At 51.1% G+C, this 26,372-nt stretch overlaps 1 protein-coding gene across 4 annotated transcripts in view; it reads right to left on the bottom strand.

The window, feature by feature from the left end:
- Positions 1–11,066: 11,066 nt before the first annotated feature.
- The window catches only part of RUNX1 (RUNX family transcription factor 1), a 202,566-nt gene continuing 187,260 nt past the window's right edge, over positions 11,067–26,372 (bottom strand). For 2 of the 4 annotated variants that reach the window (XM_071567259.1, XM_071567275.1), the window contains 2 exons: positions 20,133–20,312; positions 11,067–16,716 (listed from right to left, as the gene is read on the bottom strand). In XM_071567259.1, coding sequence (XP_071423360.1) covers positions 16,223–16,716; positions 20,133–20,312 — 674 coding nt within the window. In that variant the 3' untranslated portion in view covers positions 11,067–16,222. The remainder of the gene's footprint in view (positions 16,717–20,132; positions 20,313–26,372) is intronic. The other 2 variants (XM_071567284.1, XM_071567268.1) reach the window with 1 other exon arrangement.

Below are 26,372 nucleotides of genomic sequence, written 5' to 3'. Positions count from 1 at the left end.
AACACAAGTTGTAAGGGCTCCCCCTCAATAGAAAACAGTGGAATTTGGTGGCAGTCCCATCTCTGCAAGAGTGTTTAACTACAGCTTTGGACTCAGACAATACTGAGCTATGATCAGGTCTGAAGATGTAAAACAAGAGCTCCCTGATTGCTCCTGGCACAACCTGCAGAGAAATCAGCCCAGCACGGTCTGAGGGTGCTCACCCCCTTCTGCCTTCTTTGAGAACAACGGGAGAAGGTGGAACTCAGGGTGTGCCCTCAGGCCCTTGTTTCTCCAGGAAAGGCATTTCCTGGGGCTGCACATCCTCCAGTGCCCTGCAGGGGCACGTCCCTCCCTAGGGATGGAGTGGGAGTTTGATTGGGCCTTCAGAACCCCAAAGGGAACAGTTGAGCCAGACAGACACACGAGTCAGGGCTGTTCTTCCAACACTGACATCCTTCCAACCAACAAGTCAATCCTTTCTCACTTTTGCTGCCTGTCTCAGGGCAGTTCTCACTCACAAGGCTGGGTGGCTTTTAGAACTTTTCCTTTGTCTTTCTTGCCAGATTGAACTGCTGCAACTGGGACATTGGAAGAAGAACTTGGCATCTCTTTTTCCTCTCCCTTTCCCTCTCTCTCCCTCTTAAAGTCATCTCTTCCTTTCTCTCCTCCCTTTCACCCTTCCCTTTATCCCAAATCCACTAAGTCATTTAGACACTTCATGTGTATTAATTAATTGAGATTAGGAAAATAGGTTACTCTGTTTATAATACTATGAAATAGGCATAGAGAGGAACTAAGGAATACACATATTAAGAACATTTCAGTATAATAGTAGTATAGTATATAGAATATATTATATCATATTATATTACATTACATTATAAAATATTGCATAGTAAGGGTGCACTCCATAGAGCTTTCCATAATGGATGCACTCACACTCACCCCCACACCTCCCCTACCCTCCAATCCCCCCCTCTCCCCTCTCCCCCTTCCCCTCTCATCTCCTCCCCTTCCCTCTCACCCGCTTACCCTCTCCCTCTCCTCTCCCCCCTCCCCTCCTCTCCATTTCCCTCTCAATCCTCCTTCCCTCCCCTCCTCTCCCCTGCCCTCTCTGCCCCTGCCCTCTCCTCTCTCAAGCTCTCTCAGCCTCTCTAAACCTCTCCTCTCACCCACAGAAGCAGAGCCTGCCAATGGCGCCGCTTGCCAGGCATTGGCCACAGCAACTCCCATTCCCTCCCCAACGGCTCTGCCTGGCCCAGAGCATGGAGTGGGAACCACTGGACAAGTAAGTCACACTTGGCTGCCCATTCTCCTTCTGGCACTGCTTGCCTTGCACTCGGAAAGGCTTGGAACTAAGGGGGGCACAGTGCCAGCCTCTGCTGGGGGGGACAAGAACCTTCCCTGCCCAGCCCCGCCCGTGCTCCTGACACAGAGCAGGGCTGTGTGTGCAGCTTTAACTGGAGTGTTTCTGGGCAGCTGCACAGCAGGACCCTCTGCCTTCTCTTTCTCCCGGACATCCTTCCCCTGCCGCAGGACACGGAGCTCTTCTCCCGCGGGATGGGAGGGAGGAGCTCAGCTTTGGGACCCCGCGGGGGAGCTGCTGGCTCCTTTCCTACACCTGAATATCATCGACAGGGCCGGGGAGGGGCTCTTTGTGCCTGAAGGAAGGGAAAGGGAGCAACAGGAGGATGATCCACCTTGCTGAGGCTGGGGGAGGACCCCAAGGCTGGGAGGCACCCAGGCCATCCTGCTGGGCATCCTCCTGCCAGCTGGGAGGATCCAGGGGCACAGGAGGCAGCTCTGCCTGCTTCCTTCGCTCTCTCTGCCTCATTCTTTGCTTTAGGAGTTCCACAATTCCTTGGATCTGAGGAAGGAACTGAAGGAAAATCGTGGATATGTCAACAAGGTCCAAGATCCAGAAACTCACCAAGATCATGAGAGAGACTGTCTAGCACACCCTGTTGGTGATTCCCAGGGAAGCCTGGCTGATGGAAGCAATAAAATTCTTCCTTCTGGAGTAGACAGTGTCAGGTGTTTTGATTTGGGCAACAGCTGTGAGGGAGGAAGATGCTGAAGGTGCAACTGAGTTTGATGTAGCTCTCAGTGAACACTCCATGACACAGCCTGAAAACGTGTTTCACCCTGAGGGCACGTGAGCTTTGCTGGGAAGGCCATGGAGAGAACAGTGTGGGAGCTGAGACACGGGGTCAGTGCTGCCAGGCAGTGGCTCTGCCAGGCTCCAGGACAGACCCTGAGGGGAGGGGTGTTCTGCCATGGCCCGAGGGAAAGGATGGGAGGAAATGGCCTCAAGCTGTACCAGGGCAGGTTCACCTCAGAGATTAGAAACAATTTTTCGCTGCAGGAGTGTTCAGGCCTTGGAATGAGTGTCCCAGGGAGGTGGGGCAGTCACTGTCTCTGGAAGTGTCCCAGAGGGGTCTGGAAGTGGCCCTTGGGGACATGGATTGGGGGTGATTGTGGTGGTGCTGGTGAGGCCGGGACTGGATGGTCCTGCAGGTCTCTGCCAGCCTCGATGGTTCAGTGATGCTGTGGTGGATGTGGGGCTGTGACACCCAGGCTGGACCAGCCTGGAGATGGTGATGTTTCTTCACTCATTTTACTGGGTGCGCGCAGCGAGGACGGGCTGAGCCAGCATCGTTGGGAGCGGAGCTCCATCTGCCGGAAAACAGCGAGAACCGGCAGCATCGAGGAGCCCTGTCCTACCCGGCCCTGCCCTGCTGGGCTCTGCCCTGCCCTGCCCTGCCCTGCCACTGCGTCCCGCTCGGTGCCTCTCCGCATCCTCTGCCCGGCGAGAAGGGCATATGGTCCCCCCTCGGGATGTGGGGATGCTCCCGACTGCCCGGCCCTGGTGGGGACAGAGCAGGAGCCCCGCTGTGGCAGGACAGGAACCCCGCTGTGGCAGGACAGGAGCCCCGCTGGGACAGGAGCCCCGCTGGGACAGGAGCCACGCTGTGACAGGACATGCCGTGCCGTGCTCTGAGCAGCCCCTTCACCTGCCACAGCCTTGCGGAGAACCAGAAGCAATGATGCTGTGCCGGGGGGATCTGCTTCTGTGTTGCACAATTGCACGTGTGTCAACTGCTAGAATTGTAGATTATTCTGAGTTGGGAGGGACCCCCAAGGACCATCCAGTGCCAGCCCTGGCTGTGCCCAGCACACCCCAACAGTCCCCCCTGCCCTGTCCCATTGCCCAAAGGCTCCTGCAGCTCTGGCAGCCTCGGGGCCGTGCCCACTGCCCTGGGGAGCCTGGGCAGTGCCCACCACTCTCTGGGGGAAGAGCCTTTGGCTGAGATCCCACCTGCCCCTGCCCTGGCACAGCTCCAGCCGTGCCCTGGGCCTGGCCCTGTCACACTGATCAGAGATGGAGCTGCCCCTTGGGAGCAGCTGCAGCCCCCAATGAATCCATCTCCCCTCAGCCTCCTCCAGGATGAACAAACCAATTCCCCTCAGCCACTCCTTATGTGGCCCCTCCAGGCTCTTCACCATGTTTATGTCCCTCTTTTGGACACTCTCTAATAGCTTTACATCCTTCTTATTTTGTGGTGCCCCAAACACCTTCAGGACTGCAGGTGAGGCCACCCCAGCACAGAGCAAAGCTGAGCTTCACACCCTCTGAGCCTGTACGTGTTAGAAGGACCCATTGCCATCCTCGGACCTGAACATTTTTAGCACACACCACCCATACAGTTTGTGTTTAACATTTCCAGAGGGTGTGGTAACAGCCAAGATTATGGTGGTGTGTCCATGACAGTTCTGGCCTCTGCCTCTTTCTCCCATTAAGTCCCTCAGCTCTCCAACAGGTAAAAATAATTTCTTCTTCCATCCACCCTGGCTCAGCCATTCTCCAGGAAGACCTGAGTCAGAGGTTTGGTACCTAAACCAAATACCTGAGGAAGGTGGGGAAGAAGGAGACAATTGCTGGAGGGAGACACACAGTTACTAAACCAGCCTAATGTAAACAAGATCTAAAGCAAGAGTTCAAAGTTATTAAAACTCAGAGAAAATGCCAAAGAAGGAGATTCTTCCCTGTTCAGTCACCCAGCTCCGGAGCCAATGGAAGCTTCTTCACCATCCCTGAAAAGTGATTTATGGGCATGTTTTTAAACTGCAGACAATAATGACAACAACCTCCTCTCCATAAACCTTTTCATCAGTGGAGCTCAAAGGGCTTCTCGCAAAGATCAGTGTCACTACCCGTGTGCAGATGAGGAAACTGAGGCACAGGAAGGAAGGGGGTTTTCCTGCAGCAAGTGAAGAACTCAGGGATAAATCCTTAGTCAAGTACATTCTGTGCTAAGATGCATCACTCAGCAAACAGAAGTCATAAAGCTCCATCCACGCTGTGAGCTGTGGCACAAATGAACAAAGGGGCACTTAGAATCATAGAATCATAGAATTGATTGGGTTGGAAAAGACCTCCCAGATCATCGAGTCCAACCCTTGGGCCAACTCCAGTCCCTTTACCAGATCATGGCACTCAGTGCCACGGCCAAGCTCAGCTGGAAAACCTCCAGGGATAGGGAATCCACCCCCTCTCTGGGCAGCCCATTCCAATCCCTGAGCACTCTCTCTGCAAAGAATTTCTTTCTGATCTCCAATTTCCCCTGGCAGAGCTTGAGCCCATCGTGCCCCCTTGTCCTATTGCTGAGTGCCTGGGAGAAGAGACCAACCCCCACCTGGCCAGAACTTCTCTTCAGGTAGTTATAGACAGTGCTGAGGTCACCTCTGAGCCTCCTCTTCTCCAGGCTAAACAACTTGAGGAGTTGAATTCTCAGAGATCTGAGCAGTCCCTGTAAGAAAATGAAGTTCTTCCCCTTCTTGCAGCATTTGCCTCCATTAGCATCACAGAGGAGAGCCTGATTCCTAGGATGGTTTACCTCTAATACATTTGTTTTACCAAGGATAGAAAAAAACATTCAGGAGTTTTTGTTTTGGTTTGGTTTATTTTGTTTTTCCTCAGCTATTTACAAATTCCTACACTGGAAGGACAAACCACAGTTTGGGGACTCTTCTTGCATCTCTAATAGACAAAGAAAAACCTCATTCCTGTAACAGAACTGTTGTTTTTTTTTTTTCTCCCAGAACTTTTTTCCATTTCCTAGTTGTGATATCCATGTGGGAAGGATAACAGCTGGGAAACCTAATTTTATTTATTTAAAGCCCCTCATCTCCCCCAAATCACTCTTCCCTCATGTGTAACTGTGTGACTGAAACCACAAACCTTCTTGTGGGAGGCGAATCTCATATCCCTGTAGATATTACTGTAAATAGGCACAAAAATCTCCCTCACAGAAGTGACTGAAGGGGTCTCTCTGTCCCACCTGCTCTTTTCTGAGTACTCTGTAGTCATGAAAACCTCGAGAAGTGGCAAAATTCACCCCCTCCAAAGAGGGAACTCAACCAGTGACTAATTTCTCACATATTTAATAGAACCACACTGGCTAAATGGACAACTGGAAAATTCCTGAACATATCAGGGGGTGTCTTAAGGAGAGTTAAGGTGTTTAGAAAACAGAAAGGATGCAAATATTTCACAGCAGGCTAAAAACCCAGGGAGCTTAGGCAGCACACAGGGCTTTACAAAGGGATCCCACCAACCAAGGCACATTTATGGGATCACACTTGGAAAGGCAGAACTACAAGATAAAATATCTGCCCCTTTAATACCTGAGGACTCCAAGGTCACCCAGGCGAGCCTGTGGGATCTCACCCACAGTCTGGACAGCACTGGAAAGTAGCCAAAATCCCTGTGTAGGAAGAGCTTGATTTGGCCTGGGGCTCCTTGGAAATGCTTCTGATCAGCTGTGGTTCAACGAGCTGACTCACCCCAACCATGTCACTGCTGCTTCCCACAAAGTGAGGATCCTGGAAGGCCCAGGATCCCCAGCTTAGCTGGCAGGCTCCAACCTCTGGCAGCAGCCAAAATCGTTTTGGTTTCATAATTTTCAAAAGGATACAGCTGGACATTATTTCAGGACCACAGGGACAGATGTCTGCCATGTGCACTGAGTTTTGGCTTTCTGTTTCAAAACAGGACGACTGTTCTCCCTCTGGTCCAGCCCCCAGAGTGTGATGCCCACGGGATGGACACACTGGCACTGGACTGGCTGTGATCCTACACCCCACAAAGCCACATGTGCTGGGCTGACACCACCATGCTCCTGGTCTGCAGGAAGCTGGAGAAATGTCAGAGACACATGTTAGGGGTGGGACTAGAACAGAAAACGAAAGGCAAGACTTGCTTCCCCCTTCTGAAAATTGAGCTACTGTTTTACTGGGTAAAATTGAATCAGGAAACACTCCTGAGTGAAATAACCCCTATTGCTTTGTTTCAGAGCAACTCATGAGCACAGACATGGCAGAGAGGAAGGGGGAAGTTTGCCACAGGGGCCTCACGCAGGGATTTTGCTATTTGAGTAAAAATTAACTGATTTTCAGCCACTTTCAAGGACTTCCATGCCTATGATGCTCATGCAACATGAAGATGTAGTGACCACTGGGATCCTTGGAAGAAGGTCCTGTAAAAAGCAGAGGTCACTGGAATATCCAGGCTGGACTCTGTGGCATGAGATCCAGTGCCCCTCAGGCAAACCCCTGCTGAGCTGCCAGGGCTGGGACACCTGCACCTCGTACGTGGGGTGTCCCTGCAGCTGGCAAACAGCTGTTCTGAACTTGGGGGTGCCCAGCACAGGGAGGACCTGGAGCTGCTGGAGAGGCCAGAGGAGGCCCCAGGATGGGCAGAGGATGGAGCAGCTCTGCTGGGAGGAAAGGCTGGCACAGCTGGCATTGGCCAGCCTGGAGAGGAGAAGCTTTGGGGGGACCTCAGTGTGGCCTTCCAGGAGCTGAAGGAGCCACAAGAAAGATGGAGAGAGACCATTTGCAAGGGATGGAGGGACAGGACAAGGGGAATGGCTTCAAACTGCCAGAGGGGAGGGTTAGACAGGATATTGGGAAGGAATTGCTGGCTGGGAGGGTGGGCAGGCCCTGGCACAGGGTGGGCAGAGCAGCTGTGGCTGCCCCATCCCTGGGAGTGTCCCAGGCCAGGTTGGACAGGGCTTGGAGCAGCCTGGGCTGGTGGGAGGTGTCCCTGCCCATGGCAGGGGTGGCACTGGATGATCTTTCAGGTCCCTTCCAACCTAAACCATTCCATGATTCTATGCACTGGGAAGTCTTGCTCCTGAGGGATTCTGGTGTGAGCAAACAGGGGAGATGGGACTGAGCAGCCAGCAGGAATAAATCTGGCAGAGTTGTGAGGCTCATTCAGATGTCAGAGAGCTCCTGAGGAGCTGGACCTGCAGGCTGCCCTGGACTCAGGATCTCTTCTCTGCTCACAGGACATGTCAAGTGTAAGGTAATAGTAAGATTGCAATCTAAGCTTCCCCAGCAAAACTACAGATGTTCCTGTGTTTGAGGCTTCTGAAAGTAAAACAGCCAGAGGCACTTTTGACATGCTCCAGGAAATTCTCTATCAGCAGGGAACAGGTTGTCTCTCTTTTGACAGCCTTCCTTCCTTAAGGAACCAGCATTTTCTACAGCCCACAGAGCAGACCTGCCCCCCTCCCTGCTCTGAAAGCAGCCTATGTTTTAAATCTGTGTATTAGATTTTCTTTCTAAATTGTTTTATCCTCCTCTCAGCAAACCCAAACAATTCCCAGACAGTGACTCGTGCTGACTAATCCGGTCTGGGAGACTTCTAGGTGTCCCTGTAACTTAAAACCAGAAAACAAGCTTCCTAATTCAGTAGCTAGACATTCCAATGGAGACCTGTAGGTTCTGAGCTTTTATTTTCCTTCTCCTCAGGGTTAAACATGCTTTTATCTGCACTGTGCCTCCCTCCCCCAGCAGGCAGCCCTTGAGATGAGCCGTAATTTGGACATTCCTTCCCTGCCTGCACTTTAGCAAGTTGTGCTCCACGGGGCATCCCAGTGGCAAAAGTTACTGGGAGCCCTCCACAAGTGAAATAGGGAGTAAAGGTGAGAGGAAGGGGTGTCTGAAATAATAGCTGAGCCATTCCCAAGTCACTGTAAGGAGCCCAGTGTTGTAAAAAGATACGGGGCCAAGTTAAAATTGTATTTTTGGCCCATTTACAGTGCGGGGCTGAGTCATGTTTTAGTCATGTCTGGAAACCACAGTGCCATCACAAGGCCTTCCAGTCCAGCAGCCCCAGCAGTGAGAGACTTCTGAGCTCTCAAGGAGGTCTGTCTGGGGGCAGATGATGGAGTTTATTGTCTGCTGTGACCACACGTGCTGAGCCAGCACCCAGAGTCTTCAGGGCTCCTCAGGAAAAAGGGGGATCACTCCTGGGGATCTTCCTGAAGAGGAGGCTCAGAGGTGACCTCAGCACTGTCTGGAACTGCCTGAAGGGAAGTTCTGGCCAGGTGGGGGTTGGTCTCTTCTCCCAGGCACTCAGCAATAGGACAAGGGGGCACGATGGGCTCAAGCTCTGCCAGGGGAAATTGAAGTTGGAGAGCAGAAAGAAATTCTTTGCAGAGAGAGTGCTCAGGGATTGGAATGGGCTGCCCAGAGAGGGGGTGGATTCCCCATCCCTGGAGGTTTTTCAGCTGAGCTTGGCCGTGGCACTGAGTGCCATGATCTGGTAAAGGGACTGGAGTTGGCCCAAGGGTTGGACTCGATGATCTGGGAGGTCTTTTCCAACCCAATCCATTCTAGGATTCTGAGCATGGGACAGGGCATGAGTAATCCAAGCTTGTCTTGCCACTGAAAGGAGGGCAAAGGCTCTGCACAGTGAAGATGGTAACACACCTGTGTTGTTTTTCCAGGCCAGCTGAGTTGCAGGGGATGGTGTTTAAGGAGCTGCTCTTGCCCCGAGCAAAGCTTGAGGCGCTTCCTCATTGCACAAGCCAAACAAAGCCATGGGGGAGAACATCCAGGACAATGGCCTTTGTAATTAAAGGTCATTAAAAGCCGGGTGGGAAGTGTCACAAGGAGTCAGCAGCCTTTTTGCATTCACCCTTGGCAGCCCCTCCTCTCACAAACAGCAGCCTCCAGCCTTCCTCTTCATCCCCTTCTCTGCCCTTTCCTCTTCCTCCCTCTCAGCAGCCAGAGGGGAGGATTGATCTGGGCATCCTCAGCTGCCAAAACTGGCATGGTGGGTCACCTCGAGTGCCTGACTCTCTGCTCCCACCTTTTCCAGCTCCCCTGGCAGGGGGGAAGGCAGAGGGGCAGGAGGAGCTGCCTGTGGTTCCTCGTTCATCCCACAGCAAACCGGAGCCACCGATCAGGAATGGCACCAGCACTGTGAAAAGTGGTGGGTTTGAGGGTCTGAGGGACCTGAACTGCTGCTGGCAAGGAAGGAAGACACAGCCTTTCCCACAAGGACATGCAGTGGGATACATGGATACATGGATCTGGCCGTGGCACCTTCCCAAACTCTGCTGGTCTGTCCTCCACAGAGCCTTCAAAATCCAGCAGCAGATATTTCTGTTGAGATGCCCTTGGGTGTCGTATTTTTGGGGTTGTTTTGACTGTTGCTATTTGTGTCTTCCCGTTGGGTTCAAGTGAGCAAGGAAATAAATATGTGCTCTGCTTCATCATCCACCTTGAAAGAGCTCTGGGGTGTCAGAGGGCAAGGAGAAGAATCTGTAGGGTGGTTCCTTCAACAATATAAGTGCAATATTTGGGGATAAGATGGGATAGTGCTGGAAAGAAATGTCATGTGGCCACACTGAGCAGGGTAAGCAGTAACCACATCAGGGTGGGGTGTGGATGGAGGCACCCAGAATTCAGTAACTTTTCTCTTGGTGCCTTGGCCCTAATTTAAAAAAGATAATATGAATTATCATTTGAGAGATACAGGGTTTTCCTTTGAGTTGTCAGAGGGAAAAAACACCTTTAGTCATTTGCTTTGTAGCTGGTTTTTCACTTCACTGAGAGGAGCTGGTGAAAGTTATTGCTTGTAAATATATACATTTTATATGTAATATATAAAAACCAGGCCTAGTGGAAGGTGCAGGGGGGTTGGATCAAGATAATCTTTAAGGTCCTTTCCAATGCAAATCATTTTGTGATTCTGTGATTATTGTGGAGAAAGATGCTGCTAAAAGCTCCCTTAATATAATGTCATAGGTTGTGTAAAGGCCAACTTGAGAAGATTTTATATATAAATATGTATTCAAAATGAACTGTCAATATTTATTCAGTTTTTCCCCTGTTTCTTCATTATTTATTTAAAGAGAAAACCAAACAATGTGTAAGTAATAGGACTTCAAAACTACCCAGAGGGTTCAAACCATCAGTATCAAAAAGGATCAAATCTAAGAAGCAAAATAAGAGCTGCCAATGATCTTGAAATACAGAAATTTAATCAAGAAGTCAGGGATATAATGCACTTACTGAACTTCTGTACCTGAAAAGTCTCATTTCACAGAATCACAGAAAGGTTTGGGTTGGGAGGGACCCCAAAGCCCACCCAGTGCCACCCCCTGCCATGGGCAGAGACACCTCCCACTATTCCAGACTGCTCCAAACCCCATCCAGAATTTCTCTCCTGTTTTGGGATCATGTTGTATTGCAGCTCTATCACCAGGTCACTCCTCAGCAGGAAAATGCCATTTTGTTAAAAATCAAAGAAATCAATGAACAAAAAAAAAAAAGCTGGGAAACATTTTCTGATGTTGTGAGTGACACCCTGTCCTTTTCCTGATGGCTCCTTTTTCTCTGAGAGAGTTATTTTCCCCCTGATGAAAGAATGCACCAGGCCCATGTGCATACTTGCCAAACATTTTATTTGTCATTCACACGAATTATGATACTGAATTTACAGAGGAAACTGTGGTACAAAGAAAAGAAAGAAAGAAAGAAAGTCTTCATTAGAACTAAGGCAGCAGTCCAGCTGCTCTGGGTGTAGCTGTAATGAATTCTCCTGTGGTGCTGGACACGGCCATCCCTACGGACAGCAAGAGTCTGACGTGGCATTTAGAGACTTCCTGCAGTGGGGGAAAAATCTCCTCTATACTCTTTTCCTATCTGGTTTCAAAACAAAAAAAAAGCAGCCACCCATCCCCTCCCTCCCTCCCTCCCCAAGAAGAAAACCCCCCCCCGAGATCAGCCCCCCAAAAACAAGGCAACATCCACAGCCTGGTGGTTTCCCCTCCATGCCAAGGGGAAATGGGGCTGGTGCAGGATGATGCAGCGTCTGGTTTGTAAACATGGCCAGAAAATGCTGAATAAATGCCCTTTGGTGCCATCCTGGCAGGGGTGGGTTGGCCCCTGCTGAGTCCTCAAAACCTCACCCTGAAAGCTTTGCTTTGGTTTTTGAGGAGAGACGGAACTGCCCGACCCGAAACACCACAAATAACCCCCAGATTGTTCCTCCCCTACCCCAAAAAAAGTGAAGGATGTTGGATAGAGACCATGCTATAACTGTTTACAAAAGTGAATAAAATGTAGTTCGTCTGGAAGCCTAAAAATAGCTAATTTGGAAAGAAATAACCCTCACTACAGTATTGAAGCAAACACAAAGGTAAGTTCATTAAAAACACAGAAGAATGGAGAAAAAAAAAAGGCAGAGTAATTACAAGCACTAAATATTTTGCTATGAAGCTTTTGAAATCTATTTACAGACATAAATACAACTCTGTTGATGCAACCCTTTTAGGACAAGGAGAAAAATGCCGAGTGGTTGATACTGACCAAGCAAAGGTTAACAAAAACAAAATAACCAAAACGTTACAAAGCAGGAAAACAAGCGAGTGTTTTGCTCTGAGAGAAAAACGATCCACTTCTCCCTGAATCTTCAAACACACCGATGGAAAAGGTCACCCAGAAAGAAGCAACGAATGTTTCAAGAGCGCAGGGAATTAGGAACACTTTGGCAAAGGCTGTGGGGAGTTTGGAGGGAAGGATTGCTCTTCTTCCCAGCAGAGAATTTGGCATAATTCTCCAAATCCAATCCTTCGTGGTGAGGATGCACTTTGCATCCACCCATCCTTGGACTAACGCTCCTGGAAATGAGCAGGAACTCTTAAAGGAGCAGAAAAGCTGCTGGAGAGTGAAATATTTGGCCTTGGAGCCAACGAGAGCTGGGCCTTGTGTTGCCTTTGAAGCTGTTTGGTACATTTGGCTGCATCTGGACAGGGAGTTGTGCCTTGTCAAAGGAACACCCAAGCTGACAGTCAGGGCTGCCTTGAGCTCTGTTTTGGGAGGGGAAGGCACCAAAGGCACTCACTGACTGCAACAGCAGAAGCACAATAATTCTATTTTTTAATCCCATTCAGTTAGTGGGATGATAAAACTATATATATTATATGCATATAAAAATATATACTTATATACTCTAATTTGGAGATGTGAATGGGGGAAATGTTCTATCCAAATGTCCTTTTTCTGCCTGCTAAGTGCCCTTAAGATGCAAGAGGAACAACATGAGAGCATTTTCACAGCCTTGAAGATCTTTGCTGTCCTCAGTGGGACGGGAGGTGGCTACAAAAATACAGATTTGACTGAACTGGGGGTTCTTGGGAGTGAACACACTGAAACCCACAGTGATTTAACAGATTAATTGCCAGGGATAATGAACTTGGTGTTTCCTCTCTCAGGAGGGAGATGCTTCGTGCTGTGCTGGATGTGCACAGGGAGGATGGACTCAGAAGTTTAGTAGCTGGAAAGTGCCAGGTGGGAGACAGTGGGAAACCCCAGTAAAGTGGCAGCAGGACATGGGGTAAGAGTGGTGACCAGTTCTGTCCTTCCTCACCCCATTCACATCAGGGAGAGCAAAATTAAACTTCACCTTAAGGACAAGTGTGGAGAAAGGAGATGCATAAAGAATGTTCAATGGGGTCTGATCTCCAGGCTGAGAGGTGTCAACTCCCCATTCCTGGGAACCCTCAATCTTTTAGTTGCAGAAGTGGTAGGTGGTTTTCAATCCTGGTGGCTAAAAGGGGCAAAGGACTTTAGTAGGAAGGATGTTGTGGTGACCAACTGGCCTGGGAGTGACCACAACAACCTCTCTTTGGTGACCACAACAACTTCCCTCTGGTGATGCCAATGACCTCCCACTGGTGAGCCCAATGACTTCACTTCTGCCACTGGGCTGAACTCAAAGAATCATGGAATGGTTTGGGTTGGAAGAGACCTGAAAGATCATCTTATTCCACTCCCTGCCATGGGCAGGGACACCTCCCACCAGCCCAGGCTGCTCCAAGCCCTGTCCAACCTGGCCTGGGACACTCCCAGGGATGGGGCAGCCACAGCTGCTCTGCCCACCCTGTGCCAGGGCCTGCCCACCCTCCCAGGGAAGAATCTCTTCCTAATATCCCACCAACCCTTCCTTCCTTCAGCTCAAGGCCATCACCCCTTGTCCTGTCACTCCATACCTTGTCCAAAGCTGCTCTCCAAGTCTCCTGGCCATGGTAGCCCTTCCCTCCAAGCTCCTCTCCCTCCCTTCTGGGTTCCCTCTCCCAGCACTATGCACTTGGGTGGTCCAGTCACAAGGCACATGTGGGAGCTGCAGTAAATTATGATTTTAATTGCACAGCCACAGAGAATGTGTGAAGTGGATTCTGTACCAGAGCTACTGTTTATAGTGATAAAGGACTTTTTTTCAGGCTACTGAAGAGGTGAGAGTCCAACTATGTAAATGCCACAACAGGTAAGGTCTCTGTGTTTCTGTATTCAGCAAGATTTCCAGACTTCCAAAATACATATTAAAGTATTCCGATATAATTTTTACGTTTTTTGCCTTTTTTTTGCTCAGAGCAAACTCTGAAAAATTATAAAGAATATTCCACTAAATGAGAAGCACCAGGCCATGTGTGTGTTTTATCAGAAGCAATTTGGACATTTGCTGAGCTCTCTTGAAACACTCTCTATTTTCTGCACAAAAATGACCTTATTGACAATGTAAATTCTTCAATTCATAACTTTTTTCAATACCAAAGTGCTACTGCATCTGACTTAAACAAAGAAGCAAAATCATATATATAAAAAAAAAGGAAAACTTGAAAAACAAATGGTTTTAAATAAATCCAGCTGTTTTGCTGCCTGCAGCCAAGGATCTTTTAAATTTGAATCCTTTTAACATTTTTTTTTTCTTAACATCAAACACTGATCTGAAGTCCTGCTTTCAAATACTCTCCGAGTTGACCCGCAATTGTTTCTCTCATTTCAAGAGGTACATTAAATAACAATCAGCTCATTTGGGACCCACACGTGTCAAACATCAGCAGTTTGGAATTAAGGAGTAGTACAAACAACTGCACTCAGACCAAACCCTCCAAGAAAATAGTGCCATAAACTTTACAGTGACATCGGAGACGTTTGCGCTGCAACGATGGGCTGGGAGGAGGAGCCTGGGATGTGCTGCAGGACAGGGCATTGTCTCCACCAGCTTTGCACACCCTTCCCCTGCCCCCAGAAGGTGGGATGGAAGAACCCTTTGGGCTCTGCCTTTGGTGGTGCTTTGCAGCTGAGCTTGACGACCCCATCCTGGATCTATTTTCCAGCAGACTGGAATGTGGCTTTTGTTCTGCACAGAATTCTTGGCTCTGCTGAGCTGGGAGCAAATCTCACACAGATTCCACCAGAGCCAGGACTTCAGCCTGGCCATGCTCAATGAGTCACAGAATCGTGGAGTGGGTTGGGTTGGAAGGGATCTTAGAGACCATCCAATTCCAACCCCCTGCCATGGGCAGGGACACCTTCCACCAGCCCAGGGTGCTCAGAGCTCCATCCAACTTGGCCTTGGACACTTCAGGGATGGGGCAGCCACAGTTTCTCTGCCCAGTCTGTGCCAGGGCCTCACCTCCCTCAAACCTGCATGCTGACTTTCACTTCTGAAGGACCAAGAGGCCACCACTGGCACTGTTAGGAAGGCCAGGCAAGCTCAGGAGCAGAATGGGGCCACATGGGCTTGTATTAAATTAGGGAATATTGAATCTACCTTATGGAATATGTACATCCTGATTCCTGATCTTGAGGGTCACCACTGGCGATGAAGGAAAAGCACGGGGGGGAATAGGGAGAGATGACTCCACTGCAAGGGAAGGCACAGAAATTCCCAAGGATTTTGGTGCCTTCCAGAGGGAATTGGGCACCTCAGTGAGAATCTGAGCCCAATGAGCTGAGTAAAATGAGAGATAATTGTAAACAATATTTCTAGGTAATTAGGAGGTCACTTTACCCATCGTTATCCAGCCTTTCTCAATGGGATAAATTTGACTTTGGCTGCGACCAAAAAAAGGCAATTGCTGATAAATTTTTTTAACATAGGCATATTTAAATAATAATAGTATCAACAAATAAGAAAAGTCTAAATATCAAGCATAAATATCAATGAACTCATCAAAGAAGTACAGTAGTTGAAAATGACCCAAGGCTGGAGCCGTTGTGTTAAAAAAAAGAGTCCAAGAGATAAAAAGTTAAATTAACTCATTGAAAAAGGGGTTGATTCTTTCAGTTGACAAAGCAAGAAAGAAGCAAGCATGATTAAAACAAACAAAAAAAAGAGCAAAATCTTTTGTTTTTGCAATTTATAAGGTGCCAAGAGAAATTAGATGCAAAGCAGGATGAGCTGCATCCTAAAAAAAACCAAAAAAACCCCAATAAAACAAAAAAACCACCCCAAAGCAACAACAACAACAAAAAAACCACCCAGCAATAAAAAATTCCATATTCTTTGGAATATACAACATGTTTAAAAAACCCCAACAAAACAAAGAAAAGAAAGAATGAAGTCCAACATATAAAACCTCTCATTCACAGCATTGCTAAAACAGGAGCGTTCACAGTTTCCCTCTGGGAATCTTCCTATACTTCCTTACAGTTAAAATGTCCATTAGATGCAGTAAACTCACTATGATTTTTTTCTTTTTTTTTTCCTTTCTTTTTTTTTCAGGTTTAAGTCTTAAAAATAGAAGTGAACCGAAACTCTCTTTAGGACCGTGGAGACCTTCCAGCCCAGGAAGCCACAGACCTGGAAACCAACTGGGAACCTTCCTACCCACCCTCACTGCCTCTGGAGACCACCAGCTTGGGCATCCCTCCTTCCCAGAAGCTCAGCCCCACCATGAGGAGTATTTTGGCTCTTCTCCACGGCCTGACTGGCACGTGCCACCGCTCCTGGGAGCGCTGCCTTCTGGAGGGCTTGCTCCTCAAGCTGATGCACGGCCATGGCAGTGCCCATGGGCGAGGAGGATGGTGTTGGTGGGATACCTGCGGGCACCGGGACGCGGGAAGCGCGTTAGTCCTGCCCTCCTTGCCATCAGTATGGCCGCCAAACCGCCTCCTCCAGCCGCGCCGTGGTTGCCATGTTGGTGGGGGAGTTGCTGTGGCTGCCCTCGGCCTCCACCACGTCGCTCTGGGTGGGCAGGTTGGGGTTGAGGAGCGTGGAGCCCGTGGAGGCGTTGGTGCAGGGCGGGTGGATACGCGGCGGGGACCGGTCGCCGCCCGAGATCATGGAGAACTGGTAGGAGCCGGCTGAGGTTCCATAATACAGGTGGTAGGAAGGTGAGCTGGTCTGGAAGGGGCTGCCCTGCGCCTGGGACGAGCCGGGGTAGGGCGGTGGGAGGTATGTGTGGTATCTGGTGGCTGTGGACATGGCAGACATGCCAATGCCGATGCCCGAACTGACGGGTGTGGGGGTGTAGGTGAAGGCGCCCGGGTAGTGCATCCGAGGGTCGGAGATGGACGGGAGCGCAGGGAAGGAGCGGTCGATGCCCACCCGGGGGTCGCTGAATGCAGTCAGGTCTGAAGCACCTGTGTGGGAGGGAAGGGAGACAGAACCATTAGAGAATGCCAGGCACTGAGGTTGGTTTGGACAAGCCCTCCCCATCCATGGAGCCCACCCGGTGCACGATACCCACCTTGGCAAAGCCCTGCCAGCCCCTGCAGCCCACCCTGTGCCCAATGCCCACCTTGGCAAAGCCCTGCCAGCCCCTGGAGCCCACCCTGTGCCCGATGCCCACCTTGGCAAAGCCCTGCCAGCCCCTGGAGCCCACCCTGTGCCCGATGTCCACCTTGCCAAAGCCCTGCCAGCCCCTGGAGCCCACCCTGTGCCCGATGCCCACCTTGGCAAAGCCCTGCCAGCCCCTGCAGCCCACCCTGTGCCCAATGCCCACCTTGGCAAAACCCTCCCAGCCCCTGGAGCCCACCCTGTGCCCGATGCCCACCTTGGCAAAGCCCTGCCAGCCCCTGGAGCCCACCCTGTGCCCGATGCCCACCTTGGCAAAGCCCTGCCAGCCCCTGCAGCCCACCCTGTGCCCGATGCCCACCTTGTCCCCCAGCCCAGAGCACTCAGTGCCACGGCCAGTCCTGCCTTGGGCACCTCCAGAGCTGGGCACTCCAAACCTCCCTGGGCAGCCCCTGCCAGTGCCTGCCCACCCTTTCCAGGCAGAAATTCTTCCTGATATCCAACCTGCCCCTGCCCTGGCACAGCTTCAGACTGTGTCCTCTCATTCTAAAATACTTCACAGGCCAGTCAAATTCTGCTCCACTTTGTCTGACATCCATGGAATTATGTCCAGTCCCATCATCTCTGTGCCTGGTGTGCATGGATTAAAGCAGCAGAGCAGATAAATGGCCTCTTTAGGAGGGATCTCCATCGTGACTCAGGTTAATGGAAGGTGTCAGTCCCCAGAGTTGGCAGCTCTGCACAGTTAAAATAACTACAATAATAATTATGAAAAAATCTTTCCAGAAGACAAGTTCTTCTGTCAGAGAAGGTGTGGAGTCTGCAGAGGAGGAGCCGTGTGCTGAAGGAAATACTCATGAGAAGCAGCAGAGAGAAAACAAAGCCCTTGGCTCTCACCATTCCAAGCTCTGAAAGCTCATCAGTGACACATCAACCCACTGTTGGTTTTCTGTAATTCCTTAGAAAAGGTCTGGCACTTGCTGAATGTCTCCTTTTTGAACCTGCCTTCCTTTTTTAATGGAAGATGGATGGGAACACATTTCCTTTCTCTAGACCCCAGCACCTTTAGCTTTAATATGGCTGTGGTGTGGAACAGCAGGAGCTTTAAGTAGCCAAGGTTAAGGGTGACATCTGAAGACCTGCTAGACTTTAAATGGTACTTCCATCCCTCATTCCTGAGAAAGAAATCAAGCTTCCTACCTGGATACATCACTTATCAGATGAGGGTTTGTTCTGCCTTGGCAAAAAGAATAATAATGACACTTAAGGTGTCTCAAGTACATCCCACATTATTGCTTTTTCTTTGGTGGCATCAGGTCTTTAGATGGGAGGGCCTGAAAAACTCCTCCCTTTGCTCTTTGTTCTGACAAGAAGTTTCTTGGGTAGAGAACAAGCGTGTGTGACAGTAATGGGGCTGGGGACAAAGTCTTGTGGCAGATTTCTCCAGGAATACTGGATGATGTTTAATGTAGAGGCAATATTTTGGAAGCATTGTGAAAAACACTCGAGATTTGTAAAGATGAGGTGGGACCAGATGACCCTCTGTGGTCCCTTCCAGCCTCCTGACCCCTCCTGTGATTCTGACTGCAAAGGGAGGGAAACTCAGCAAAGGAACTAAAAATAGGCATTTTCATTTTAAAGGCAGAGTGTGTTAATACAGAATCAGATTTTCTGCAGGTTTTTTACAAAGAAGAAATTACTCTCTTTTACTTTCCCTCTGAAAGGCTTTCTGTATTTTCAGCTATTTCTATGATGCAATTAACACCCAGACCAAATAAATAATTTGCTTTTGGTGTGCATCATTCCTGTGGGTCTTTCAAAGCAGGCTCTGTATGACAACAGAACAGGCTGGAGCACGTTCAAGTGGTTCTCTCTGATCTCAGAAGCAGCCCTGAGTACTCAAATCAGAGCAAGATGTGCAGCCAAAGGAGGTATTTTTGCAAAAGCTCTATGCAAATTAGGATGATATGGTTCTCATTTGTGCTCAGACAATCCCTGCTGCTGCACACACACACATTGGCTCAATATGTGTGGCTTTGAGGCAGCACATGGTTGGTTGAGATGCTGGAACCAGGGGGGTGGCTTTCACTTCCAGGCTGTATTTCTCTGCTGGCTTGTAAAGCTCTGCAGCACAATTTGATGGAGATGTAACCCCCCAATCCAGTGCAACACTTCAAATGTCAAAGCTGCAGCCAAATTGTCCCCCCATAACCTGCTGTGCTCTGGTCCGAATTGAGAGTGAGGGAAGGAAACAACTGGAATATCTGTGTCATTCATTTCTTGGCAGAAATGAGACCTCTTCAGCAATCCCAACTATTTCTATAGCTCTAAACATCTTCAAAGTGCTTCTTTCTCCTATTTTAATTCTTTTTTGACAGTAGTATTTTGGGCAAAAGTCCCAGGAGCAACCTGGTCTGGTGGAAAGTCCCTGCTCCTGGCAAGGGGTTGGAAAAAGATGATCTTTAAGGTCCCTTTCAACCTAAACCAGTCAGTGATTCAGATTGGACATGAGGAGGAATTTCTGCCTGCAAAGGGTGGGCAGGCACTGGCAGGGGCTGCCCAGGGAGGTTTGGAGTGCCCAGCCCTGGAGGTGCCCAAGGCAGAACTGGCCGTGGCACTGAGTGATCTGGGCTGGGGGACAAGGTGGTCATGGGGCACAGGGTGGGCTTCAGGGGCTGGCAGGGCTTTGCCAAGGTGGGTATGGGGCACAGGGTGGGCTGCAGGGGCTGGCAGGGCTTTGCCAAGGTGGACATGGGGCACAGGGTGGGCTCCAGGGGCTGGCAGGGCTTTTCCAAGGTGGACATGGGGCACAGGGTGGGCTCCAGGGGCTGGCAGGGCTTTTCCAAGGCGGGCATGGGGCACAGGGTGGGCTGCAGGGGCTGAGAGGGCTTTGCCAACGTGGGCATGGGGCACAGGGTGGGCTCCAGGGGCTGGCAGGGCTTTGCCAAGATGGGCATCGGGCACAGGGTGGGCTCCAGGGGCTGGCAGGGCTTTGCCAACCTCAGGGATCCTGGGATTCATTTCTTAAAAGGTGATTAATGCACTAAAATGTGATCCATTGACTATAATTCTGCAATTCCCTCTCTTTGCCAACCCCACCCCAACCCCCAGGGCGGATTTGCTGCAGAGAACCCTCCGCAGATTTCCCTGCGACCGCAGCAGGGCTGTGATGGCACCCGGGAGACGGTGCCACTGGTTGGCACCCGAGTCACCCCTGGGGTGGGGGTGAAACCCGTGGGGGCAGCAGATGTTGGGTACTCACTGGAGAGGCGGCTGGAGAGCTCGGCGGTGAGCGAGGACATGCCACCAGCCCTGCCTGGCGAGATGGGCGTGGCCGGGTGCACCGAGGGCGCGGCGATGGAGCCCAGGTACTGGTAGGACTGGTCGTAGGACCACGGCGGGGACGGCTGCACCTGCCTGGAGTCTGCAACCAAAAAGAGACCTATAGGCTGTTTGGAAGGGCAGAATCACAGAATCATAGAATCACAGAATGAACTGGGTTGGAAGAGACCTCTGAGATCATCAAGTCCAACCTTGATCCAACCCCACTGTGATCACCAGTCCATGGCACTCAGTGCCACATCCAGTGTCACCTTAAACCCTCCAGAGATGGGGAATCCACCCCCTCTCTGGGCAGCCCATTCCAATCCCTGAGCACTCTCTCTGCAAAGAATTTCTTTCTGATATCCAACCCAAACTTCCCCTGGCAGAGCTTGAGCCCTTGCCCTCCTGCCCTACTACTGATTGCCTGAGAGAAGAGACCAACCCCCACCTGGGTACAACCTCCTGTCAGGGAGTTGTGGGGAGTGCTGAGGTCACCTCTGAGCCTCCTCTTCTCCAGGCTGAACACCCCCAGCTCCCTCAGCCTCTCCCCACAGCACTTGTGCTCCAGTCCCTTCTCCAGCCTCGCTGTTCGTCTCTTCTCAGTTGGGTTGGAAGAGACCTCTGAGATCATCAACTCCAATCCTTAATCCAACCTCACTGTGACCACCAGCCCAGGGCACAGAGTGGGGCACAGAGTGCCCTGGGCTGGTGATCGCAGTGGGGTTGGATCAAGACATGGTCGATTCTCTGTCCCTGGAGGTGTTTCAGAGGACACTCAGTGCCACATCCAGTCCCTTCTCCAGCCTCGTTGCTCTTCTCTGGCCCCGCTCCAGCCCCTCAATCTCTTGCCTCAACTGAGGGGCCCAGAACTGAACACAACACTCAAGGTGTTGCCTCCCCAAGGCAGAGTCCAGGGGAAGGGTCACTGCCCTGGGCCTGCTGGCCACGCTAGTTTGGATCCAGGCCAGGATCCCCTTGGCCTTCTTGGCCACCTGGGCACACTGGTGGCTCCTGTTGAGCTTCCTGTCCCTCAGTCCCCCCAGGTCCCTCTGCCTGGCTGCTCTCCAGCCACTCTGTGCCCAGCCTGGAGCGCTGCAGGGGGTTGGGGTGGCCAAAGGGCAGGACCTGCACTTGGCCTTGTTGAACTCCATCCCATTGCAATCAGCCCCATCTCTCCAGTCTCTCCAGATCCCTCTGCAGAGCCCTCCTGCCTTCCAGCAGGTCCACACTCCCTCCCAACTTGGTGTCATCAGCAAATCTGCTTTGCCATCAAACCTCTGAACCAAAGCATGTGGTGGAAACGGAGCTCAAACTGCTCAGTGGTCACATTTCAGTTCCAAATCCCCCCTTTATCAGGAAACCTGTAACTGAATTGCTTTCTGAAATATTATTTGTGCATCTGAGAGTTTGGATCATTTTTTTATCTTGAGAAGCTTTTTTTGCTGTTTCACATTAGTGGTGGGAAAGGCAATTAAGTCAGGGAAAAACAGATTAAGACTTCCAAGGGGAAAAACTATTCCTTGCTGAGATGCATTAGGATCTGGGGCTGTGTGTTCACAGTCCCTTTAGCCAAAAAGGTGCCATGCAGGGCACCAAGGAGAGAAAAACACTGAACTGTGAGTGTTTCTCTGCAAGGGTGTAAATAGAGGAAGAAAAACTAGATGAAAATACGTTTGTGTGTGTGAGAGACGGATGGAGGGTGAGACCAGTGCTCTCCAGAAGGCAGATTTAGGGGGTGAATAGGACTGGGGGATTTCAATTCCTCACTCCTTTGAAAACCTCAGGCTTTATGACATGAACAGGTATTTTGTACATCTGCTTTACATACCCTAAAATACAGAAATAAATTCAGAGTGATGGGTGCAGCCACAGAAATACAAGTTTCAAAAACACAAAGCCTTACATGGAATCTCTGGCTTTGCTGAGCTGAAAATCATGGAATCCCAGAATGGGTTGGGTTGAAAGGGACCTTAAAGCCCACTCAGTGCCATGGGCAGGGACACCTCCCACCAGCCCAGGCTGCTCCAAGCCCTGTCCAACCTGGCCTGGGACACTCCCAGGGATGGGGCAGCCACAGCAGCTCTGCCCAACCTGTGCCAGGGCCTGCCCACCCTCCCAGCCAGCAATTCCTTCCCAATATCCCACCTAGCCCTGCCCTCTGGCAGTGGGAAGCCATTCCCCTTTGTTGTATCCCTCTCTGCCCATATAGAAAGTGCCTCTCCTGCTTTTTTAACCCATTCCAGGCACTGGCAGGGGCTCTAAGCTCTCCCCAAAGCCTTCTCTTCTCCGAGCTGGATTCAATCAGTTAATTCCAAAGGCCATGAGGTGTTTTCTGGGAATGCTCCTCTGAACAGGTTCTCTCCCACTCCTTGTGGCACACAAAGTGGGGAGGCAGGAAAAAGTGCTGCCCACTCTTCCAAAACCGGACAGGAGCCCCCAAGGAGCGATGCCCACCCTGCTGTGAGCCCCCCAAGGCAGCCCCCGCTCGTGGCAGTGCCTGGACAGAGCCCGTACCCAGCGTGGTGTGCCCGGCGCTGCCCGGGGCCGGCGAGCAGGGCTGGAGGGGGCTCGCCAGCAGCACCCTCTGCACGGCGCCCACGCCGCGGCCGTGGATGGCAGGGCAGGCCAGGCCCAGCAGCACGTCCCCCTCCTCGGCTCTCTGCAGCCCCAGCAGCTCCTGCCCCCTCTCCACGGCGCCCACCACGAACCCCGACAGGGCGAACTCCCCCGTGGGAAACCAGCCTGGCACCTCGGACACCTCCCGGCCTGAGGGGGAGAGAGACACCAGCACTGCATGGAGGGTGTCTGGGGGATCAGTTTACAGTCAGAGAACCATGGAAGGACCCCAAAGCCCCCCCAGTGCCACCCCTGCCATGGGCAGGGACACCTCCCACCAGCCCAGGCTGCTCCAAGCCCTGTCCAGCCTGGCCTGGGACACTCCCAGGGATGGGGCAGCCACAGCTGCTCTGCCCAACCTGTGCCAGGGCCTGCCCACCCTCCCAGCCAGCAATTCCTTCCCAATATCCCACCTATCCCTGCCCTCTGGCAGTGGGAAGCCATTCCCTCTCATTCCATCCCTGCAGCTCCTGATGGGATGCAGATCCAGCAGGAAAATCCACCAACCCGTTATTTTGGCTCAGTTTGGACTCACAGATGCCCAACAGGGAGTTTGCCCCAGCCAGTTGCATCAATGCAGAAACAACTCTCTCTTCTGCTGATTCCCTCTTTGCAGATGATTCTGGTGATTTTTAGTCCATAGAAATGTCTCATTTTTATATAAATCAGAGGAATCAAAGAGATTCCTCCCCTCCTCTACCTACCCAGATTTTTCTTTTTGCCTATTTTTAGTAAATTCTTTTCTATTTTCTTCAGCTTTAAGAGCTGCAGCTCCACCAAGGCAATTGCCTTTATTGAAAAAAGCAAATGCTGGAAGATCTGTGTTCAGATAAAACTGATACCAGCATGGAAGGGAAACTTCCCCAGTCTGAGATGAGGACTTTGATCTTCCATTTAGAGAGCCCATCTGGAAAAAATTATTTTGTTGTTCTTTATGGAGATGAGTTTTACATTTTGTTTGTTTCATCTGTTTACAAGGGGAAGATTTATACCAAACTCCAAGCTTGGAAAAAACAACCAGTGAAGTTGCAGATTGAACTAAAGCCTCGTCAAGATTATTCTGCTGAGTAACATATTCAAATTCTGGTAATATTAATATTTAATTTATTATTTTTTCAGGCAGACTTCCTTAAAAATAAAATCAATTGATTCATGGTGGTTTAAACACAACATCCAATTGCACTGAATGGGCTCCAGTAGGAACAGGAAGACCCAACACAAAGCCTGTCGTGTGCTGAGTCGAAGCATCACCTGGTTGTTTATGTCTGGTCAGTGTTTATTAAAGATCACAGGGAGAGAGATGAGGGAATTCAGTATAAATACCAGAGTGAGCCTTGTAATTGTGTGTCACCACAGTCTCAGGTCTGAAATGGGGTTAATTAAATCATTGCTCCCTTGTTTCAGCATGAAATCCCACCAATTTCAGTCCTGCATCCAAGTACTTGAATCCTGACAGAAACCCAGCCAAGGGATGGGCATTCCCTTCTCTGTTCCTCCTGCCCAGGGAGCCCCTGATGTGCTCTGCCACAGGGAACAGTCTCCCTCACCTCTCTGCCAAGGGCTCTGCTCAACTACATCACAGAATCCCAGAATTATTAAGGTTGGCAAAGCCCTGCCAGCCCCTGGAGCCCACCCTGTGCCCGATGCCCACCTTGGCAAAGCCCTGCCAGTCCCTGGAGCCCACCCTGTGCCCGATGTCCACCTTGGCAAAGCCCTGCCAGGCCCTGGAGACCACCCTGTGCCTGATGCCCACCTTGAAAAAGCCCTGCCAGTCCCTGGAGCCCACCCTGTGCCCGATGTCCACCTTGGCAAAGCCCTCCCAGCCCCTGGAGCCCACCCTGTGCCCGATGCCCACCTTGTCCCCCTGCCCAGAGCACTCAGTGCCACGGCCAGTCCTGCCTTGGGCACCTGCATGGCTGGGCACTCCAAACCTCCCTGGGCAGCCCCTGCCAGTGCCTGCCCATCCTTTCCAGGCTGAAATTCCTCCTGAATAGAAGTGGCAGAAGCTACTGAACCCCTTTGGTTGGGGATATTTTATCCCCTTCCAGGTGCTCAGTCCTGTGGTCGTAGCATTGCAGGGAAGAAAAGGCTCTTCAGAGGGACTTGTGTGTGTGTGAAGGGAGTGTTGCCACCTGCCCTTGATTTTCACACGGAAAGGAGAGAACAAACTGTCTTCTCCTGCTGTGGTGGGGCAGCTCTGCCTGCTATTTTTCTCCTTTTCTCTTGGTTCTTCAGGACAAGAGACGTGGTTTTGTCTGGTACCTTGCCCAGCACTAACTGGGATGGATTCTGGTCCAAGTGCAATAAATGCAAACAAATGCAAACAACAGTAAGAAGATGCAAAAAAAGACGCAGCAGCAGAAGAAGAGAAAGCAAGACCTTGTCACAGATTTACTAAACACTGAGAAGAATGAACTGAAATATGGTTTCTTTCTTCCAGTGCTACCAGAATTGGCATCACAGGATGGGTGATGTTGGAAGGGCCCACAGAGGCTCATCTGGTCCCACCTCCCTGCTCCTGCAGGGCCATCCCAGAGCACGTGGATTGTGCCCAGATGGGTCTGGAATGTCCCCAGGGAGGAGACTCCCCCCCTCTCTGGGCTCTGCTCAGGGCTGGGGCACTGCCCAGCAAAGAAGTTCTGCCTCCTGTGCAGGTGGCACTTGCTGGGCATCAGTTCCTGCCCCTTCCTCTGGTGCCATTGCTGGGCCCCCCTGAGCAGAGCCTGGTCCGTGCTCTGCCCCCTCCCTCAGGCACTGCCAGCCATGGGGAGGTGCCCTCAGTGTCCCCTGCTCTGCCCCCTCCCTCAGGCACTGCCAGCCATGGGGAGGTGCCCTCAGTGTCCCTGCTCTGCCCCCTCCCTCAGGCACTGCCAGCCATGGGGAGGTGCCCTCAGTGTCCCCTGCTCTGCCCCCTCCCTGAGGCACTGCCAGCCATGGGGAGGTGCCTTCAGTGTCCCTGCTCTGCCCCCTCCCTCAGGCACTGCCAGCCATGGGGAGGTCCCTCTCAGGGGCTGCTCTGGAGGCTGAACAGCCCCAGCTCCCTCAGCCTGTCCTGCTCCCAGAGATGCTCCAGACCCTTCAGCACCTTTGTCACCCTCCCCTGGACCCACCCCAGGAGCTCCCTGTCCCTGCTGTGCTGAGGAGCCAGGGCTGGACCCAGCAGAGCAGATGTGCCCCCCAGGGCTGGGCAGAGGGGCAAGATGCCCTCCCTGACCTGATGGCAATGCTCTTCCTGATGCCCCCCAGAGCACAGGACACCAACACACAAATCTATGTCCTGACTGAAAACCAGGTAATGGACCAAGTACCTGTCCAGGAACATCCAGGAAGAGCCTTTAACTGAGGGACCTGCCCTGCCTCATCCATTTGCTGTTATTATTGACCTCTGGGGTACTTGGAGCAGTGTCAGATAACCTAAGAGACCCTCTTTATTAATCTCCTCATCCCATTAAGTCTTTCTTAAGTGAAGGTTCAAACTACCAATCAATTTTCTGTCTTGGTACCCATATTCCCAATCCCTGTGTTTGCTCTTAAAGCTTCACTTTTTGACATCAGAGTGGTT

The sequence above is a fragment of the Pithys albifrons genome, chromosome 1 (genome assembly GCF_047495875.1).
Source record: "Pithys albifrons albifrons isolate INPA30051 chromosome 1, PitAlb_v1, whole genome shotgun sequence".
Lineage (NCBI taxonomy): Eukaryota > Metazoa > Chordata > Aves > Passeriformes > Thamnophilidae > Pithys > Pithys albifrons.
The sequence above is the reverse complement of the archived record's forward strand: the minus strand, read 5'-3'. Positions and strand labels throughout refer to the sequence as shown.